Source organism: Lithobates pipiens, unplaced genomic scaffold (genome assembly GCF_037356315.1).
Source record: "Lithobates pipiens isolate NorthernLeopardFrog02 unplaced genomic scaffold, aLitPip1_a1.2 Scaffold_10, whole genome shotgun sequence".
Lineage (NCBI taxonomy): Eukaryota > Metazoa > Chordata > Amphibia > Anura > Ranidae > Lithobates > Lithobates pipiens.
This window is the reverse complement of record NW_027507686.1, coordinates 21475043-21490160: the sequence shown is the minus strand read 5'-3', so window position 1 is coordinate 21490160 and position 15118 is coordinate 21475043. Positions and strand designations below refer to the sequence as shown.

Sequence of the window (15118 nt, the reverse complement as noted above, 5' to 3'; positions counted from 1 at the left end):
TTGCTCGCCACGCTTCAGGCACAGCCTCGCTTCGCTCTGCAATTTTTTATCCTAACTCTATGTCCACTTGAATGGTGGGGCTTGAACCTGGACTCAGTGCGCAGGCGCCGTTCATCTTCTGAGACTTTTGGCGTCTTCATGTCCTCTGTAGTGCGCAAGTGCAGTACAGGGCGGACACTATACAATGGGGGACAGTATTCGACACAACACCGTCAACTCACCTAGCAAGGAGATGGCTGCTTTGACAGGCAGCAGGTGCTGTGGGAATCGGACAGGGCACCCCTTGCCCTTCCATGGCCATCCAACAATACAGCTAGCAAGGATACGGCTGCTTTAACAGACAGCAGATTCTGTGGGGTCAGATAGGGCACCCCTTGCCCCTCCATGGTCATCCGACAACACAGCTAGCAAGGAGATAGTTGCCTTGACAGACAGCAGGTGCTGTGAGATCAGAAAGGGCACCCCTTGCCCTTCCATGGTCGTCCGACTACACAGATAGCAAGTTGACTGTTGCTTTGACAGAAGGCAGATGCCGTGGGATTGGACAGGGCACCTCCTGCTCCTCCATGGCTGTCCCACAACGCAGCTAGCAAGGAGATGGCTGCTTTCACAGACACCACTTTTTTTTACATCTCCAAGCATTTGCCCAGGACAAGTGTCTCCTGTGGAATTCAGGAAGGTGGGGGCTTGTCTAAAAATGTTCCTGGCAAGCAGGCAAGTGCTTGGAGACAGAGAAAAGTGTCGCCTGTCTAAGCAGCCATCTCCTTGCTAGCTGCGTTGTTGGACAGTCATGGAAGGAGGAGGGTTGCACCGTCTGACCTTACAGCTAGCCCAAGGCTGGATTCACACCTATGGCAGTTTTAGTGCTTTTTTTGCATTTTGTAGACTTGCACTACAGAACGTGTTCCATAGGAAACCATTTAAATGGACTGTAGTGCATATCTGCAAAATGCAAAAAGCACTAAAAATGCATATGTGTGAATCCAGCCTTAGACAACACCTAAGAAGATGGGACAAAGTACTATACGGGGGAACAAAAACACATTAATACAAATGGAGGAGAGACTTCTTAAAGTGGTATTAAAGCCAAAACCAAAAATGTAATATATTGCAGCTTACCAATCATTAGATGTGGTTGCAGCATTCGTTTTTTTATTTTTTTTAAAGCCCCTATTCACATTGGATCAATTTGTCATGCGTTTTGCAAGTCAAAGCCGATTGCCGGCAATGGCACCATTCAAATCGGTGCGACAACGACTCTGCGGTGACGCACCGATTTGCAAAAGTAGTTCCTGCACTACTTTTGGCGATTTCTTGGTGCGACTTCAATGGACATCTGCGCATGAAGCCGCACAGATTTCTTTCAAGTTGCACCCAACGTGACTGACATGCGGCTTTGAAATCGTGTGATTTTTGGATGAAGTCGCACGATTTCAATGCCCCATTCAATGTGAATGAGGGCTTAGACTTTTTTCTCCCTCTGTTTTCACCTGGTGATCGTAATACACCTCCTGTATTACAGCTCCCCCATTCTGGATGAAAGAACACAGGGGGTATACTTTTGGACCTCAGCATTGTCAGTCTGGGGGGGGGGGGAGTAGTGTTAAATGTATTAGCAGATTTGGATACACTAGCCAAACTCCAGCTCACACTTTATAAGCGTTTACGTAAAAAAAAAAAAAAAAAAAATTCCCTTTGGGATAACATTTTTACATAAATAAATAAATAAACATTCTAAGCAGTGTTAAATGGCTTGTCTCAACCCTGTAACTGCTACATCTGGAGGACACCTCTCTCATTTTGAAAAACAACAGACTTAAAGACTGTATCACCAGGTGAAAATAATGAAAAGAAAGCCTAAAAAAGAAAACAAATGCAGACATCACATCTAAGAATTGGTAAGCTGCAAACAAAATAAATGTGTTTTTTTGGGGGTGGGTTAATGCCACCTTATGCATACTAAGGACAGCTCTTCATATTTCCTAAAATTTTGAATACTTCCGATTGGTCATATAGATACTTCAACTCAGGGCCCGGGACATGGGCTGGGCAGGAGGGGCGACTGCCCTGGGCACGAGGGGTGACTGCCCTGGGCACAATGGTTTATTGCAGGGATGGGGGTGCCCTGACCCTAACTCTAAGGGACGGGGGGGGGGGGGCATAATTTGGCATCTTTGTCCTGGGCACTGGGTGACCTTGTCCAAGCACTGCTTCAACATTCCATTTACATACCTCCCAACATTTTTGAGATGGGAACAAATGCAGCAATTTAGAATTTGGATGAAAGGTTTAGCACTGGGAAACAGTTTTTGAAAGATATAAAGTGCATTTTATATACATCTATATAGATCAGAACAAAATGAGGGACCAATGAGGAGGAATGAGTGACAGAGGGACTTTGTTCCAAATCAGGGACAGTCCCTTCGCAATCAGGGAGCAGTTGGGAACTTTGCATTTAGATGCACAAGGGCAAGACAGGTAAATAGGTACTATTGGCATACTTCCCAACATTTTGAGATGGGAATGAGGGACACCTACTAGCAAATGTATGTAGGCATAGGACACACCCCCCTGACACACCCACTTAAAGGAGAATTAACCATAAAAAAAAAAAAAAGGTTAACTAAATCCACAAGCGATTTTTTTACCACTACTATTCCTTTATACAGTAAAACCTTGGTTTGAGAGTAACTTGGCTTGAGAACGTTTTGCAAGACAAGCAACATTTTTAAATAAATGTTGACCTGATATACAAGCGATGTTTTGATATACAAGTAGCGTCATGTCACAACTGGGTATAAAAGAGAAGAGAGGCGCCTCTAAGTGTAGCAATCTAGTTACATTTCATGAAGGTACAACATTTAGCAACATATTGCTACACTTAGAGGCGCCTCTCTTCTCTTTTATACTCTGGAGCTCCTGCTGGATTTTGCTTCTAATCCCCTTGTAGAGGCTTCCATTTGTGGATGGACATTTTATGGTTACACAACCTGGTCACATTGCTATAATCTTTTTATATGGACTTTAAATTGAATGACTTATGAATAAATGGTTGTGGAACAAATCATTTGCATTTCCATTATTGCTTATGGGGAACTTCTCTTTGATATACAAGCGCCTTGGATTACAAGCATGTTTCTGGAACGAATTATACTTGCAATTTAATGTATTGGCTTTTAAAATTTACAAATGCAGCGATTTAGAATTAGGATGAAAGGTTTAGCTCTGGGAAACACTTTCTGAAAGATAAAAAGTGCATTTTATATACAGCTTTACAGATCAGACCAAAATGAGGGACAAAATGAGGGGGAAAGAGGGACAGAGGGACTTTGCTGCTTAGTGAGCCAGTGGTCTGGGACTAACATGCGGTCAGTAAAGTATGGGGACCTAATATGCACAGGAATGTTCCACGTCAGTGACCCACCAAGTAGCAGGTAAGCAAGTCACACAGCTCCTATATTTGGCAGGATTCTTTTGCAGAACTTCTCCACTATTTGGATACCATTAATATAGTAAACGAGAGGAAATAATCAAAATTGCCAAACGAACGGCTCCCCACTGTCCCTAAATTCGAGGGACTGTCCCTGATTTGGAGCAAGGTAACGCCCCATACACACGGTCGGAAATTCCGATGGAAAAGGTCCGATCGGATTACGTTGTCGGAAAATCAGATCGTGTGTGGGCTCTATCGGACTTTCTCCGTCTGAAATTCCGACGGAAAAAGTTTGAGAGCTGGATCTCAAATTTTCCGACAACAAAATCCGATTGGACTTTTTCCGATCGTTTGTAGAGAATTTCCGACAGACAAAGTGCCACGCATGCTCAGATTAAATTACGAGGCCAAAGCTATTAGCTACTAGCTTCTACGTAGCCCCGTCGTACGCAACGAACGTCACCTCGTTCCGAACGATCGGATTTTCCCACAACTTTGTCCGACCGTGTGTATGCAACACAAGTTTCGGGCAAAATCCGTCGGGAAAAATCCAATGGATTTTGTGGTCGGACTGTCCGACCGTGTGTACAAGGGCGTAAGGATTACGATGACAACACTTAAGGCTGCATTCACACCTGAGCGGTTTAAGCTCGTATAACGCTCATCTCAAAAGTTCCGAAATGCCCAACAAGCAAAATCCTATTAATTTAAATGGAACCTGTTCACATCTGAGCGTTCTTTCGCCTGAAGCAAAATGCCTGAAGCTCAAAAAAGTACATGAGCTTCTTTTTTTAGGCAGATTACAGGCGTTTTACTGCTTTTTACATTGGTGGCCTTTGGACCTCAAAACGCCTGAGCAATAATGGCTGCACAAAAACAATGCAAAAACGCCTGCACAAAAACAATGCAAAAATTCCTGCACAAACACAATGCAAAAAAAAACAAACGCCCTAAAAAACGCCTAAAAATGACACGTTCAGGTGTGAACGCAGCCTAAAACTTGCACCTTTACAAACAAATCATCAATGGTACCCAAAATATTTCCCATCCCGATAGACCTCCCCCCCCCCCCCCTCTTTAATCCACCTGGAAGTAATGACTAAAATGCTGCAGCAATGGATAGAAGATTGACTTAAAGGATATCCCCCCAAAAAAAAAAAGCCACCATTTTTTTGGGCTGCATCACTCAATACCCAGTACCTCCCCCATGCTCTGAAATTCATCCATTTAATGCTTATATAACCCGACCCACATAAGTCAGTTATTAATAAGCGCGCAGCGGTCGTGTCATCAAGGAAGCTTCAAGGTTATCTTAAAACGTCGGCTAGACAGACAATCAAGATGACTGAAACAAAACACGCTCACAAACAAGATACTGGTCACTGCAAAAACACGGTCTATAGAGACGTGTGTGTGTGTTTGAATGTGCGTTACGCGGGTGCTTTTCGTGGCTTCCTATACAGAAAAGAAAGGCAAAAAAAAAAAACACAGATACAATTCTCATCCGCAAACGTGGACGTGCTTACTCGGTGGATTTGGGTTTCCCTCGAGCTGCCTGTGGGGGCAGTATCTGCCAAGCAAGGAAGGGGTTAACGTGGATGCTTTAAGGATTTAGCGGTGTTAGTGCATATGGAAAAATGGCATTTAATTTGATGCTGAACAAAAGCTCCCGCAGCTAAAGCCTTTTCACGCATGACAAGCTAAATCTGCCCTTTCTTTTTTTTTTCCATTTCAGCGGTCCTGGTATAAAAGGAGACTGGCACAGAGAGGAAATAAAGTGAGTCATTAAGAAGAAGAAGAAAAAAAAAAAAGGAGGTTCTTTTTTTTGGGTTTGCAACAAGGGTTACGGTTTCGTAAGCATGTCCCAACGTACCTGGTGCAGACGGTAATAAATCAAGGTCTACAGAACATTTTTAGGGTTAGGTTTTGAGCAGCAGCAGTTCTTGAGTGACCTATTAAAAGATAGTTATTGAACTGTTACTCGGTGAATGGCTTGACCGGTCCATTGTTTTCCAGTTTTATTGGGTGAGAGATCCGTGTGATACATACTCAAAAGAAGCAATGAAATGTTTTGGCAGAACGCAAAATAAATAAATAAATAAATACTTTAGCGCCCACGAAGAACCGTCCCAAACGAAGTCTTACGAAAGTTTGACGACGCAAACAGCTAGTATGACCGCGACGAGGAGAACGGCACTGAAGACCACGACGGCTAGGATTTTGCTTAGGTCGCAGATGGTTTTGTGCTCTTCCGTCGAGATGGTGCCCGGTGAGGACACCTCGGCGCCAGCGGCCAGCTTGAGCTCGGCGCCGGGGTTCTGCTTGGCCTCCACGGTCCATTGCGGCACGCTGACTTTCATCTCCATCTCGTACATCATTTCGCCCACTTGATTGATCTCGTTCTCCAGGTCCTTGAGGTCCACGACATCGATGTTGTGCTCAGCATCGTACTTCATGTTCTGGACGCTCATGGCCCTGGCGGCCACCCCTGACGTGCCGCCGCTCATGCCAGTCTGTATGAGGTGCTTTTTGGGGAGGTTTAACGGGAACTCCTGTCCGAGCTCCAGAGCTCTTCTCATGTCAGTCTCTAGGATGTCCAAGCAGGTGGAGAATATGACCCATAGCCTCTCAAACTCCGCTTTTTCGTCCTTGCTCAGGCTGGTGTCCTTGAGCGTGCCGGTCAGTTTGTTCCTGTTGGCCACCGCCAACTCCTGGGCTTTCCGCCTGGTCTTCTTCAGCTCCTCCCGGAGGTTCTGGGAGTCGGACGTCCCACCGATGGTGAGCACAAGATGCCTGTAGCATGCTGTCACCTTATTGAGAGCATCTAGTAATGCCTTGCACTCTTCCGCAAGCATCTCCCCTCCGCCTTACACTACTGAAGAACGCAAGGAATCCAAAAAGTGCCAAGGAAGTCACTTAGATGAGGTGCGAGGGTATCATTTTCATACCTTCCTCCAGATCAGGACACATGGAGAAGATCTTGCCCGGAAAGCACTTTCCTTGTTGCGTCAAGCTGCAAGAGATCCTGTAACAGTTTTCAAAAGAAGCCATAAAGTGCAAAAAATAATCCATGCATACAGGAGAGCAGCAAAATAAAAAAAAACAGGCTAACGGTGGGATGGAAGTTGAAGATGCTCTCGGGATAATGCAAACAAATTCTGCAGGATTCCTATTGCCAAAACAGACAAGTTTACCAACTGTCTGCCGGCGATCATCACAATAAATCCTTATGCAGTAGCAATGCACCGAGCATCCTTTTCACAAGGGCACAGTCCACTTGGTTGGCTTGCAGAATCCTCCGGCTCCCTGGCAGCAGAGAACTGTCCATACACATCCAGCTCTGAGCTCCGCACAGCCTCAAATAGTCAGCAGCACCTGCAGGAGTCACGTGAGGACAACACACACACACACACACACACACACACACGCACAAGAGGAGGTGGGGGGGGGGGGAGTATGTCATTGCCCTCTAGATCCTAGGCAGCCATCTTTGTTTAGGGCAATGTGAGACTATGGTATTTTTTGCATTATATACCTAATAAAATAATTTATTGATAACAATGTTCTGGTCTTTAATAAATGAAGGCTTTTAATTAAAAAATATATTTTAAATTATGATAATTAGGAGGAAATTCAATAGATAGGCTGGTCGTACACCATGCAGGTCAGATTGTATGTTCTCCTTTCGATTTACCAACACTATGGGGGGTTATTTACGAAAGGCAAATCCACTTTGCACTACACAAAGTGCACTTGAAAACGCACTGAAAGTGCACTTGGAAGTAAAGTCGCTGTAGATCCGAGGGGGACATGCAAGGAAAATAAAAAAAAAACAGCATTTTAGCTTGCACGTGATTGGATGATAAAAATCAGCAGAGCTTCCCCTCATTTCAGATCTACCCTTTAGCCCTTGTACACACGGTCGGAGATTCCGATGGAATGTGTCTTATCGGACCGTGTTGTCGGATAATCCGACTGTGTGTGGTCTGCATCGGACTGTTTCCGTTGGAATATCCTTCGGATCCAATTTTTCAACTTCTTGGAAATATTTTCTGACAAACTGGTCCGATCGGACATACTCCAATCATGTGTAGAGAATTCCGATCGGACAAAGTGCCACGCATGCTCAGATCAAATTCCTACACCAAAGCTATTAGCTACTAGCCTGAATGTAGTCCCGAAATAACGTCATCACGTTCTGAACGATCGGATTTTCCGACAACTTGGTCCGACCGTGTGTATGCAACAGTTTCGGACACAATCCAACAGACAAAATCCAACGGATTTGGTTGGCAGAATGTCCGACTGTGTGTACAAGGGCTTAGATTTACAGCAACTGCACTTTCAGTGCAATTTCAAGTGCACTTTGCACTTGTAGTGCAAAGTGGATTTGCCTTTCGTAAATAACCCCCCTATGTAATATTAGGGGAAATCTAATACAATCATTTTGATTGAAAGTTTAAAGGATAAGTTACACGTGTAAGATTATATATTAGCGAAAATATGTATATATCATAAATTGAACAATGTATAAGGATAATATGAATCTTTGGACGATGGCACAATTTTTACTTATCTCATCATTAAAATTGTTTTTGAGGCCATCCATAATTTTTAAGAATAATATGGAATTGAAAATACATTAAATAACAGGAAGAATAATAAAGGTCAATCAAGGGCAAGCAAGTGTAAAGAGCAAGGTAAAGTAATTAAATACCATATATATAAATACTGTATATAATAAAAAAATTAAGATAATTATAATCATATAATATATTATCAATGACATAATATACAATATAATATATAATATTAATAATATGTAATATAGTGCCATATATAATATATATTGGTTAAAAATAAATAAAAATGGTGAGAAAAAATGAGGGGAAATCTAAATAATCCATTCAATTAGTATCCAATCCGGCAGGCCCTTGTACTACACTGCTTGTATACTGTATGATAAATAGAACTAAACCCCAACTGGAGGACAGTTCGTTTACACTGCGTCACATAAGCAATAGCCATTTTGTTTCATAAGCTACACTATTTTAACTTTTAGATGTGCTATTTCCCATCGCAGTGCTGCTGATCTTCTCTAATCTCTTTCAACAACTTCATGTCTACGTGCACCCCCCCCCCCCCACCTCTCCGGGGGTTGGCTGCACATTATTGCTTTGGACTGGCTTCCTATGCCAATTCTTATGCCAATCCTGGCATGAGAATCGGCACAGGTGCTTGTAGTCACTAACAGGGGTGAGTGTGACAGGGTGACAACGCAGGTGCATAATTGTGAGATAGTTGTCACCAGGGCCACCTTTAACATTAAAGATTATTAATATTTATTAATTTTAATAAATGAATTAATATTAATAGATGAATATTGATTAGACCATGGGCAAACATTTCCTTGCCGCCCCCCCCATGCAATTTTGCTCTCCACATCAACATCCCCCAAAAAAACAAAACAAAGGCATGTTCATTGGGTAGCTGCTTTGGTCCTCACAACAATGGCTGGGCCCGGGGCAGCTGTCCCTTCTGCCCTGTATTAAAGACGGCCCTTGTTGTCACCCTATAACAGGAATGTCTGAACAAGAACCTCCATGGCAGGATCAAAACACATTATTTTAAAGCTGAACTACAGGATAAACATATGTTGTTTAAATATTAGGGGCATGTGTATTCTTCCTGTAATAAAGACCGCTCACTGCTGCTCTCTCTCTTTGTGCAGGGGGATTGGTCTTGTGTCCGCCCCCTCCTTTAGTTTTCTCCTGGAAGCCTGTAGTGGGTGGGGCCTGCTGGGCCCCTCCCACAGCTCTGCTCTCTTAGTGCAGGGGGACTGGTCTTGTCTCTGCCCCCCTGTAGTTTTCCGCAGGAAGCCTGTAGTGGGTGGAGCCTACTGGGCCCCTCCCACAGCTCCACTCTGTGCTCAGGGTATGTACAGCACTGTGATGACATCACTGTTACTTTTACAAGGTAATATCTGGGTTTGCAAAGACATTTGATGCACACAAAGTGGATTTGTATCCATTGTGGCTTTTGAAGAATGAAAGTTTTTGTTCATAAAGTTCAGCTTTAACCACTTCCCGACCGGCTCACGCCGATATACGTCAGCAAAGCAGCACGGGAGTGCAAAACAACTTACCCGTACGTCACTGCGCCATCAGCGGCTAGCAGGCGCGTGCGCTCCCTGGTGTGGGAGCGTGACCGCGGGTCCCGTGGACTCGATGTCCACCGGTGGCCCACGTTCATGACACAAAGAGGCAGAGCGTGGACATTTCCCTGTTCTGCCTAGCAACATGACAAGGATCTACTACACCCAGTGATCTGGAGCAGCGATCTCTGTCATGTTCTAGTGAGCCCATCCCCCCAACAGTTAGAACACACACAGGGAACACATTTAACCCCTTGATTGCCCCCTAGTGTTAACCCCTTCCCTGCCAGTGTCATTTATATATTAATCAGTGCATTTTTATAGCACTGATCGCTGTGTAAGTGTCACTGGTACCAAAATAGTGTCAAAAGTGTCCAATCTGTCCGCCACAATGTTGATAATGATAAAAATCGCAGATCGCCGCTATTACTAATAAAAAAAAATTATAATAAAAATGCCATAAATCTATCCCCTATTTTGTAAACGTGATAACTTTTGCGCAAACCAATCAATATACGCTTATTGCAATTTTTTTTTACCAAAAATATGTAGAAGAATACGTATCGGCCTAAACTGAGGAAAAAATCGTTTTTTTTATATATTTTTGGGGGATATTTATTATAGCAAAAAGTACAAAATATTGCTTTTTTTTTTCAAAATGTTCGCTCTTTTTTTGTTTATACCGCAAGAAAAAAAAACCCGCAGAGGTTATCAAATAAGGAAAAAAAAAAAAGGACGTCAATTTTGTTTGGGTACAACGTAGCACAACCATGCAATTGTCAGTTAAAGTGACACAGTGCTGAATTGCAAAAAGTGCTCTGGTCGGGAAGGGGGTAAATCCTTCTGGGGCTGAAGTGGTTAAAGCAGAACTCTGGGATTGTAAAAAAAAAAAAAAAAATACCCTTGCAGTGGGCCCCTCCCACTCTATTAGTTACCATACTTCCCACTTCAACTGGCTTCAGCGCTGTCCTCCCTGGTGCTCTAGGCTGTGAGCTGTCCTATGGCATCTTCATGTACAATGCAGGGCTAGTAACCCTGCATTGTATGTGCAGGAGGTGAGCGCGCGACTGCATCCGGAAAGCACCTCGGAGAGACGGGAGCGCTGGATGGACTTCATGAATGGAGGAAGCCTGCTGGAGCCAGGAATAAAGTGATAAGCATTATTTTTGTACCCCCCCAGATTTATAGGGGTGCGCAGCCTATTGTACCCCAAAGCTAAAACGCACATGCATGTGTGTGTTTGCTTACACATGTATGACCCTGGTACATTGATCTCCCTGCCAGCGCAGTGAAAGAAGTGCATAAACACTCCTCTTATGGCAGAATTGAAAAGAGGGAGATCTTTCCTATCTCCCCGCCTGCACACAAGGTGATTAGGGTGTGCCCAGGCACACCCGACACACTCTGTGCGCACGCCTATGCCTAGACTTAGGAATTATTTAATCATGCAGTGTGGACCCCCACACTGCCCAGAGCTTAGCTTTAATTAAAGTGGTTGTAAACCTTTACAAACCACTCTGACCTACAGGTAAGCCTAGATTAAGGCTTACCTGTAGGTCCAAGAAATATCTCCTAAACCTATACGGTTTAGGAGATATTTGCCAAAAGACAGGCACTGCTGTCTTTGGCTGTGGTGGCTCCCGTGCGCATGCGCGGGAGTGACGTCATTGCGGCTCCGTCAAATGACAGCGCCGGAGCAGCAAGACCCACCGAGAAGATGGATGCTCCGTACACAAGGGGACAGCGGGGACTTCGCTGGCTCCTGTGTCAGGTAAGTGACACATAATGGACTATGCGATGCATAGTAGTCCATTATGCTTTACCTTTGCAGGGAATCGAAGAGGAAGTAACACCCATCAGGGTTTACTTCCTCTTGAAATTACATTAAAGCGGACCTTCAGTCATTTTTTCATCTTTCCATCTAATAAATCTTCTGTCCTTGTTGTTTTAACTTTGTATAGTAAAACATTTTTTTTTCTGCCAGTACAGCCCACTTCCTGTTTCTTGTTTGGTAAAAAGCCTAGGCTTATGGCGTCATGCGCAGCTCTCTCTCTTTCTCAGTGAGACTTTGTCAGGAAGGGAGGAGTGATGAGTCATAAGAAGGCCAATGAGAGCTGCAGAGCTGGAGGTGTGCCTCTGTGTGTCTGTGTAAATCCAAGAAGTGAACAGGCAGCTTCCCACAGTTAAAATGGTTGCAGCCAGACACTTTTTTTGCCTGTAGGCAGAGTCCTATTATAATTAGGGGGTGGGGCATTTGTATGTAGGCGTGGCATAGCTGAGGAACAAAATGTGGCATGCGGTGGTGAAAAATGGGCACTGTTTACGCGGAATATTGGGTGTGGCTTAAAGGGGGCACGGCTCAAAGGGACCGAATACCTATTATACACCCCATATATATATATATATATATATATATATATATATATATATATATACCCTGTTTCCCCGATAGTAAGACACCCCCGATTGTAAGACATATCGGGAGTTTCAGAGGGGTCGGCTAATATAAGCCATACCCCGAAAGTAAGACATATGTCTTACTTTCGGGGAAACACGGGGGTATTGCCGCCTCCCTCTCATCTAGCTGCGCGCCGCCTCCTGCCCACGTCCGCACCGTCCCCCTCTCCATACGTCGCCGCGTCTGCCATTTCCCTCTGATCTTAATGAGCGCCGCCTCCTACCCACGCCTGAGCCGTCCCCCTCTCCATACGTCACCGCACCGTCCCCTGCACTTGTCACTGCCGCCTCCTGCTTAAAATACGGTAATGCACACAGTATTAATCATACATCAGTAAAACATACACACTGGCATACTTGGGTATCATCTGCTGTATGTAACCCAGTGGGTATCAGCAGGTGTCACACTGGATTAAATACAGCAGGTGGTACTGCATCACACATAAATCTGTTTTATCTTCCAGTATTCCACTGTTCGTTCTTACCATTTTTCATTGTTTTACATGTTATGCAATGTTGTAACAAGACATTCTTGGCACTTCCTTTTATAAAACTGTTTTGTGGTGAATACAATACTGTTCAGGTTGTTAATAAATGTTAATTTTATGGTTAAAACAAAAAATTCGACAATTTTTTTCCAATATAAGACATACCCCGAAAGTAAGACATAGTGGGGCTTTTGGGGATAAAAAGAAAGTAAGACACTGTCTTACTTTCGGGGAAACACGGTAGTGTATAGTAAGTATATATATGTAAGTATATATATAAATAAGGGAATGTATAGTAGGTATTCGGTCCCTTTTGAGCCATGCCCCCTTTAATATATATATATATATATATATATATATGTATATATATATATATATATATATCTACTATACACCCCCATATATTTTTACTATATACCTTTAAATAAATAAAACTTTACTAGGAATGTCACCAATTTGTTTCTTTTTATAAATTATACAATAATCATAATAAAAACAATAATTATTATTATTGTTACTATCAATTTACTATATTACTATTTTTATTATTTAATGTATATATATATATATATATCACCAACAATTTACACATTGATCATTTGCTTTCACTTTTTTAATATATATTATAATATAACAATAAAAATAAAACTATTTTAGCATCAATCAAATATAAACAATATCAACAAGACCTATTTTTATCTCAGAAAAAGTGCCAATGATGTCTAAAAAAAAATATTATTGGCGGTAAATTGAATCTCATAACTTTACATAATCTCTGCATGGGCAGATTCAAGACTACTGACTGCAATACAGACAGCCCCTGCTAATTAATTTATTTCTGTTCCCTGCGTCTTACATGCACGGTAATTAGTTGTGGCATTTTGTAATATTGGAAAACAATGTGTCAGCAGCCGGAATTTCCCTTTCAGCCACAAGGTCGGAGAATCCGTTTTCCAGAATCAAAAATGGCGGAAGCAAATCCGAGCCTCCGTGACGTCTGGGCTGGATTAGCCCTTCCTGTCAGTCCGTACAGGGAAAAGCCCGCCCATGGCGCGCCTCTGTTGGCTGATGGCAGGGAGAGTGGAGCTGATTGGCTTCTGGCAGTGTTGTTGGTCCCGGGCTGAGCTGAGCATTGCAGTGAAGAAGCAGCAGAGCGGCTGTGTGAGGGGAAGATAAGGAAGGAGCACTGCCGGGCTTTCCCTGGTCTGGGTGAGTCCTCATCACACTTTCTCTGGCAGCCTGCTTTCTATCTAGTGTACCGTTCCTCTAAATGCCTTGTCAGTCTGTATATGTAAGTCACGTGACTGGGGCCCCCAATACATAATAGTGTTCAACTTTCTTAACATAGGGTCTGAAGTGTGGCCCCTGACACCACCTAAGAGCTAAAGCCTCAAGTGTGGCCCCTGACATCACTGAAGGACTGTGGCCTTGTGTGGCCCTTGACTTCACAATAGGGGCTGGATATCTGGGGTCAACGAAGGGTCAGGACCTCAAATGTGGCCTCTGACATCACCAAAGGGCCAGGAGACCAAGTGTGGCCCCTGACAGCACTGAAGGTTTCTGGCCTTGAGTGTGGAGTCTGACTTCGCGGCCCTGAGCGCGGCCCCTGACGTTACCGAAGGACTGCGGCCCCTGACGTTACCGAAGGACTGCGGCCCTGAGCGCGGCCCCTGACGTTACCGAAGGACTGCGGCCCTGAGCGCGGCCCCTGACGTTACCGAAGGACTGCGGCCCTGAGCGCGGCCCCTGACGTTACCGAAGGACTGCGGCCCTGAGCGCGGCCCCTGACGTTACCGAAGGACTGCGGCCCTGAGCGCGGCCCCTGACGTTACCGAAGGACTGCGGCCCTGAGCGCGGCCCCTGACGTTACCGTAGGACTGCGGCCCTGAGCGCGGCCCCTGACGTTACCGTAGGACTGCGGCCCTGAGCGCGGCCCCTGACGTTACCGTAGGACTGCGGCCCTGAGCGCGGCCCCTGACGTTACCGTAGGACTGCGGCCCTGAGCGCGGCCCCTGACGTTACCGTAGGACTGCGGCCCTGAGCGCGGCCCCTGACGTTACCGTAGGACTGCGGCCCTGAGCGCGGCCCCTGACGTTACCGTAGGACTGCGGCCCTGAGCGCGGCCCCTGACGTTACCGTAGGACTGCGGCCCTGAGCGCGGCCCCTGACGTTACCGTAGGACTGCGGCCCTGAGCGCGGCCCCTGACGTTACCGTAGGACTGCGGCCCTTGACGTTACCGTAGGACTGCGGCCCTGAGCGCGGCCCCTGGCGTTACCGAAGGACTGCGGCCCTGAGCGCGGCCCCTGGCGTTACCGAAGGACTGCGGCCCTGAGCGCGGCCCCTGGCGTTACCGAAGGACTGCGGCCCTGAGCGCGGCCCCTGGCGTTACCGAAGGACTGCGGCCCTGAGCGCGGCCCCTGGCGTTACCGAAGGACTGCGGCCCTGAGCGCGGCCCCTGGCGTTACCGAAGGACTGCGGCCCTGAGCGCGGCCCCTGGCGTTACCGAAGGACTGCGGCCCTGAGCGCGGCCCCTGGCGTTACCGAAGGACTGCGGCCCTGAGCGCGGCCCCTGGCGTTACCGAAGG

General features: G+C 45.4%; 2 protein-coding genes across 3 annotated transcripts in view; one reads left to right on the top strand and one right to left on the bottom strand.

Annotated features, from left to right (window-relative positions):
* Nucleotides 1–4524: 4524 nt before the first annotated feature.
* RGS9BP (regulator of G protein signaling 9 binding protein) lies at nucleotides 4525–6783 on the bottom strand. The gene has a single exon (XM_077452532.1). The coding sequence runs from the start codon at nucleotides 6286–6288 to the stop codon at nucleotides 5575–5577; it is 714 nt and encodes a 237-aa protein (XP_077308658.1). The 5' UTR covers nucleotides 6289–6783; the 3' UTR covers nucleotides 4525–5574.
* Nucleotides 6784–13562: 6779 nt separating this feature from the next.
* LOC143927973 (ankyrin repeat domain-containing protein 27-like) overlaps nucleotides 13563–15118 on the top strand; it is a 156594-nt gene continuing 155038 nt past the window's right edge. For both annotated transcript variants that reach the window (XM_077452512.1, XM_077452520.1), the window contains exon 1: nucleotides 13563–13741. The gene's annotated coding sequence lies outside the window, so the exon portion shown is untranslated. The remainder of the gene's footprint in view (nucleotides 13742–15118) is intronic.